The 6,567-nt window shown below is 38.2% G+C and overlaps 1 protein-coding gene across 4 annotated transcripts; it reads left to right on the forward strand.

Moving 5' to 3' along the window:
* The first annotated feature begins 303 nt into the window (after window positions 1-303).
* Window positions 304-6,391, forward strand: wdr93 (WD repeat domain 93). Of its 4 annotated transcripts, none has more exons than XM_032519138.1 (16): window positions 304-607; window positions 1,510-1,621; window positions 1,898-2,099; window positions 2,506-2,570; window positions 2,824-2,902; window positions 3,004-3,089; window positions 3,268-3,352; window positions 3,642-3,798; window positions 4,072-4,142; window positions 4,320-4,409; window positions 4,539-4,673; window positions 5,020-5,227; window positions 5,352-5,412; window positions 5,542-5,698; window positions 5,866-6,052; window positions 6,237-6,391. In XM_032519138.1, the coding sequence occupies exons 1-16, from the start codon at window positions 489-491 to the stop codon at window positions 6,349-6,351; spliced, it is 1,929 nt and encodes a 642-aa protein (XP_032375029.1). In that variant the 5' UTR covers window positions 304-488; the 3' UTR covers window positions 6,352-6,391. The 4 variants fall into 4 exon arrangements, with proteins under 4 accessions (XP_032375029.1, XP_032375038.1, XP_032375047.1 ...); XM_032519147.1 differs by having other exon boundaries at window positions 4,542-4,673; XM_032519156.1 differs by having other exon boundaries at window positions 3,717-3,798.
* The last annotated feature ends 176 nt before the right edge of the window (window positions 6,392-6,567 follow it).

The raw sequence follows: 6,567 nt of genomic DNA on the forward strand, positions 1-6,567 counted from the left end.
CATTAATAAACTAGTTGCAATACACAAACCCTTTTATTGAGTGGTACTCACCCAAAATACTTATACCCTGTTTCCTTTCATGTTTGAAAGATAATCCACATAACATAATGAAAGAAAATGTGGCCCATAAAAACACTATCTTCTGTAATTTCTCACTATTGATTGATTCTAGTAATTATCGAAGGCTGCAAGATAACTAATCAAAACCTCAAATTCTACGTCAACACTGTTCTACTCTCAAAAATAACCCTAAAGCAAAGAATTGATGGTGTTTGTTGGACCTAAAGCCTACTAGGCCTACTGCTCCGCGGCAGGTAAGTTTTTTTTTCATGAAGGATGGTGGGGGAAGACTCATTCCTGATTGGCTCGCCCTGACATTCTTACCCTAACCATAACCAATCCCACTCCTCTTGCCTAAACATAACCAACCCAAGCAGAGCAGGCAACGAGTAGTAGCCATTCAGGGTTGAGTTTCCCAATAGACATTCATGAGTCTTCCCTTATCATCCTGGACAAAAAAAAAAAACGCGCTCCGACATATCAACAGTTGTCATGACGACCGTGATACACTCATAACCCTCCACGACCGCTCTTGTGACAATTTAAGGTAAGACAATTAGCCACATTTTGAGCCTCGAGGTGATATGCTGTGTATATGTATATAACGCTAGCTAACCAAAGGTCACTATGACACAATGTGAGTTGTTGTTTCCGTTGTGCAGTGAATTGCTTATTTGGCTAATAAAATAGCCTCTTTCTCAACCAGACCTAGACAGTAACACTGGCTAACGCTACATATAACGTTATTGTACTTATGCATCAACATGGACTTTGTGTATGTGTTAGCTACCCCACATGAGTTTATTGTTACTTTGTAAGCTTAGCTATATTTACATTGAGTAGGCTACATTTAGTTAAGTAGCGTTAGCTAGCTAACTTACTGTAATTTTTTATGTAACGTTCCTTTACTGGAGTAACGTTAACTCTATTTCACGCTGTTTTATACTTTTACTTCACTTACATTTCAGAGGCAAATGTTTGCACATTTAATTCCAAATACGTTCAGTTAACAACTCATAACTATGCAGATTTCCACTTTACAAAACACTTGATCATCTTACAAAATGGTTTTTTTTAACAGATGAGACTACAAAGCAGTTAGAAATAGCTGAACATTAAAATACTTCCTACACGTTTATGCATCACAAATAATTAATTAAATATAATGTAACACTCTTAAAAGGACAATTTTGTATGATGAATGCATTCATTTTAGTGGTTTAGATAATAATTGCTATCTGTCCTTTGTATGAATGCTGAACATTTCCTTGTGATGGGGTATTTTTATCACGTGTAACTGCTGTACATCTGCATGGTTAGACATAACTTAAACCAAAGGGGGGGAAGTGTGTGAAATCTTTTTGTAGCGTATTAATGATAACTCCTGTACATTACCATGATTGAACAAAGTATGTTGTAAACATGTTCGTATTTATTTTTTATTCATAGGATGTCCACGCACACCAGAGAAGGTACCCAAGACGCATACATGGAAGCAGCTTGCAAAACAGAAACATCCAGAAAGAAAACGCCTAGTTTGGAACTGTCCGGTGCAACACAGGTACAGATGGGGAGTTTACAGTTTTTGGGATATTTGTGGAAAGGAACTCATGTTAAACGAAACATAACATACTTGAAAAAACCATCTGCAAAAAACCTTTCTAAACTGTATAATATGTTCACCCCTAGCCCAATAATAAAAGGGATCTACAGCCACACAAAGCCCTTGCTTTTTATTCTACTATTGACAGTAAATAGGCTATTTAATAAAAAAAAAAATCAGTGTTTTCCAAAGGAAATGTGCGTATTAATTTTTTTGCCTTGACTTATCTATTAGCTTCCAGAGAGCATCAACTGCTTGGCGTGCTCAGAAGACGGCCGGTACCTCAGCCTAGGTTACTCCAAGGGCTTGTCTGTGTGGTGCGCATCTTCTCTGATCTGTGCTGCAGAGTGGCAGCAGGACACTCTGGAAATAACTTATATTCAAATGACCAGAATGGCTGAAAGAGCCTATCTGCTTGGCACTGTTGATGATATGGGTGGGTAGTATGCCTCTCTCATTCATTCTCTCCTGCATTAAACATGTAGATAGTCTGAGTTTTGCAAATTAACGAAATACAGATTTAACTTAATGTGTACAATTGAAATGCTCTAGCTCAGAGATCTTCAACAGGGGGTCCGGGACCCCTAGGGGTGCCTCAGAGTTAATATTATTTTTTTTTAAGTTTAAAAAAAATGTAAATCTCCTAACATGAATCCAACAAATTATTAGCAAATAAAAATCCCCAATGATGATAGGCTTCCTGACCTATATGTTATTCACTAAGATAGCCATCCACAGTGAAACATACACAACTGCACTGAGACAATAAAACCTGTTAATTAGAGGAAAGGAAGGTTCAAACCCGTCATACTGACATCAGCTGTTATCATCTTCCACTACAGGTGTTGCCAGAGTCTTTGCATATCACCGTGAAGCCATTCTCCTCCTCAGTGTTATTAACATCATGGTGCGTATTGTCAGTGTAGTTTTTTGAGACACACCTTATAGAGTACCTTGGACTGTTTGTCCACCACCAATTTTTTTATACTTAAAAAAGAAAAATACAGGAGAAATCTTATTTGGTTAAAGCTATTCATGCCGTTTTATCTCTTTTTGACGTTGTTTAGTGAAATGGTGAGTATATTCACTTTTTAATTTATGTAATTCCTTTTAGAACAAAGTGAAAAATAACTGATTGAAAAAAATTCTTTCAATATCAGGAAAATATCAACAAAAGGAGCATTTGCTTGACATTTGAACTGTCTGAAGGGGGAGATTGTGGAGCTGCATCAATCAGCTGTAAGTAGGGACTATATTCTCAGTCTGAGCTATTTTTACTATATGATTTTAAAAACTTCCAGTTCAAATATTGATTCACATGGCTTTCACATCTCTACCAGGTAACAGTATTGTTTGGCTCGAGGTCTATCACTTTCCCACAGAAGCATGGCTGAAAGAGTTAGACAAGAGAGAGAGAGAAAAACAGGTAGGCCCATTGTACAGAATTTGATTGGTAAACTCTTGTGAACATGTTGTGTCTCCACTTTTGGGGATTCCTAGTTTTATTTAGTTTTTTACATGCCATTGGAATTACAACTTATAACTTTACAATTTTAGGTATTTTTAGAAAAAGGAAAAAATTGAATTATTTTTTTTGTCCTCAGGACCCAAACCTATCCGGAGATCTGGATGTGAAATGGTCTCCAGTTGCAATGGTGATTAAAATCAAGCCACCCAAAATTCCAGCAGGTACAACTGAAGCTTGAACAGCAATGTATGTAACTAGTGTGTGGTGGATTGACTGAAGAGAACAGAAATCCATTTTGTGTGTGTGTGTTTTGTGGGTGTGTATAACTGATGCAGATGGTTATGTGCCTGTATGTATCTCTGTCGGTGATTACTGTATCTCTAGTTTTAATGACTGAAGTGTTGCCAAAAATCATTTCTGTCATTGCTGTTTCAAATATAAGTTAAAATTAGCATGAGCACACATGCCAGGTAAGAATCAATATCCCAGCATGTGTCTTTTGTTTTGCAGCGACGGCATTAGATGATCCCCTAAAGGTGTTCCAAATGACAGACTTTTTTACGCACTGTTTGTTTCTGGATGTAGACACCAGCAGCAGTCGTGAATGGGAGGAGCAGTCTTTTGATACAAGTGCAGGAAAAACAAAGGAAACTGATGAAAGCCCAAGGTACGATAAAGTTTACTCACACACAGTACCATCAGAATTACACAGCTATGCTCTGTTGTAGATTGTATACATCTAATACATTGTCTAATACATTAAAGTCTTTGCATACTATATTGTTTAGCCTTTTAAGTTTCTTTTTATATTTTGGTCGGGCTCAGAACCCCCCGACTCCTCTGAAACCAAAACCGCCTGGAAGTTATGTAAACCAGTAAAATGCATGCAGATGCTCAGCATTCTTCTTCTGTCATATCAGTTACATGGAATCTTTTTCAGACGTTGCACCCAGCACTTTCTTCTGCCTTGGGGTCAGTTTCCTGGTGGCAGTAAAGCAAAGTCTCAGCCAGGTTTGTAATGGAGAAGGGCGGAGGGTTTAGCTTAGTTTTCCAGTATTTGAAATGTGCGTGTTGAATATGTAAATTTTCCATGATTGGCTAGTACTGTTTCAAAGCCCTTTACACTAAAAAATGTGACAAAAGTAGTTGTCATATTAATGTCTTCTTTAATCTCTGACCTTTTCTCAGCTGGATTGCCTGTGGCTGTCTGTGTGTGGTGGGGTGGTAGCCATCATCTTCTTCAGTATTTGCTACAAAAAGCACCAAAAAACAAACCAGGTAGGATATGTATTTATTCAGTTATGAATCTGCCATGTTTTTAATAGCTCACATCTACTTTACTTTTTCCTATGTCCTTGAACTGGTAATTGGCATACATTTCTGGTTTTGACCCTTCTCTTTTTGCAGCAGATGTGGAACCCATGCCAGATGTGTTGTGGCCAAATACAAAGGAAATCCTTTGTTCTGCTGTTAGTAGATGCACCCGTTACATAGCTCTTGGGCTTGATGATGCTTTGGCGTGTGTGTGGGACAGGCAGTCTGGTGAGCAAATCCTAAATATTTCTACTTTCACACTTCTATGAGTCATAGAATTTATTCAAGCTCTTCATCTCAGTTAGTCGTGAGATATATTTTGGATTTCCCCAGAAAGAAACTGAAAAGCAATAATGACAATGAATCGTTGAAGGCTGCAGCAACACTGTGTGTGTGTGTGTGTGTGTGTGTGTGTGTGTGTGTGTGTGTGTGTGTTGTGGTGTCGTGTGTGTGTGTGTGTGTGTGTGTGTGTGTGTGGCGACATGCTAACAGACTTGATTTTTGCATGTTAGAGTTTTGTAACAACAATATGGTTGTGGCCAGTTTGATTCTAATTAACTTATTCTTCTCTCAGGGTCTCCATTGTCTGTTGTCTTGGTATCAGCGGCAGACAGTGCCTTCTTAAGGATGCAATTTGTGGATTACTGGCCAGAATCTCCTGATGATTCCCAGACTTTTACTGCAGCAAAAGTCTATATTTTGGTGTTGTGTAAAAGTGGAGCAACGCATACAGTCACCACAGGACGAGGGGCACAATACTGCACAGTGCAGCTCTCTGAAAGGTTGCCTGAGTTTGACTTACTTTCATATTTAATGTATGCATCTAACTTTTTTCCTATCAAATGAAATGCAGTTATATTGTATCAAACAAAACATTTTCACACATGATTTCCTATATCTCTACAGGCCAAAATGCAGCGGCGACCTCCCAACTGTCATTGCATCAGTGCCATTCCTGCAGAGTTTGGTAGATACACTGGCGTTGTTGATAAAATGTTTAAAGGTTATAATACAATAAGGAATTTCTATAGAACTTACAGATTTATCATTTTCATCTCTTTGGGTCTCTCTGTCTTATTTTTCTTGCCCCAACTAGTCACTTGTGGTGCAAAGAAATGGAGAAATGTTCCTCCAAGATGTAATCAACAAAACCACTGTGTGCTTCTTGATTCCTCCCACAAGTCATCTGATTGCCACACCCTGCAATCCTGTTTATACTCTGAACAGCAAACAGCAGACCCTGTACATACAAGGTAAACCCAAAGCCACATTTTCGTTCAGTTTTGCATTACACAATAGCAGGAGAATTACTGGTGACATTCTAGGAGAGTATGACTTTCAGTAAGTTCATATTAACTTCATCATGTATGTAACAAAAGAAATGGAACTATTTAACAAAATGCTTGCGTGTCTTATGCAGGTGAACAGAACCCCAACTGCAGTCCTTCTTCTGAAGAAGAAAGGCAGAGTCAGCTTTTCATCTTCCGTTTTGGAGCGCTTGACATCATCAAGCAATATGTTGTTTCACTTCCAGACTCTCCACAACAACAAAACACACTGAGCTGTGTTAATCTAGAGGAAACCTGCAATTTTTACCTCCACCAAAGGTTGCATTCGTTTTGTCTTGACGCAGCTATAATCTGAATGTGTGGTGTGCAATTCTTTTTTGAGAATGTACTCCAAAGATCAGTCCAATGATATGTAGACTCCTACCCTAAGGACGCAGCACAAACAATTCATAGTTAAATGTTTAGTAAAGTCTTGTCATGTATTTATTTTTTACATTTGCAGAGCGCTTTCTGTGGAAGAAAGGAACAAAGCCATAACGCAGACATGGAAGCAGCTACATGAAACTGCAGTGATGGTGCAACAAAGACACAGCAGAGCTACAGCTACAGCTACCTGAAGAACGGCAACACATTTGTTTTGTACATAGGTACTATTGTGGGTAGTGTGTGTGTGCATGTTCATTTTAATGTAATGCTTCTTTAAACTCCCAAAAACCTTTACTGCACTATTCTTCTCGACACAAAGTTCTCAATTACACACAGACGTAATTTGTCCATGTGAAATTGCTGCAATTAGTGCAGTATACTTACTTACTTATATATATATATATATA

Source organism: Etheostoma spectabile, chromosome 1 (genome assembly GCF_008692095.1).
Source record: "Etheostoma spectabile isolate EspeVRDwgs_2016 chromosome 1, UIUC_Espe_1.0, whole genome shotgun sequence".
Taxonomy (NCBI): Eukaryota; Metazoa; Chordata; class Actinopteri; order Perciformes; family Percidae; genus Etheostoma; species Etheostoma spectabile.

Coding starts and splice junctions, on each gene's coding strand:
- wdr93 (XM_032519138.1), top strand. CDS start 489: ATGAGTCTTCCCTTATCATCCTGGACAAAAAAAAAAAACGCGCTCCGA. Junction 3,799..4,071: donor GAAACTGATGAAAGCCCAAG/GTACGATAAAGT, acceptor AATCTTTTTCAG/ACGTTGCACCCAGCACTTTC. Junction 5,228..5,351: donor ACAGTGCAGCTCTCTGAAAG/GTTGCCTGAGTT, acceptor ATATCTCTACAG/GCCAAAATGCAGCGGCGACC.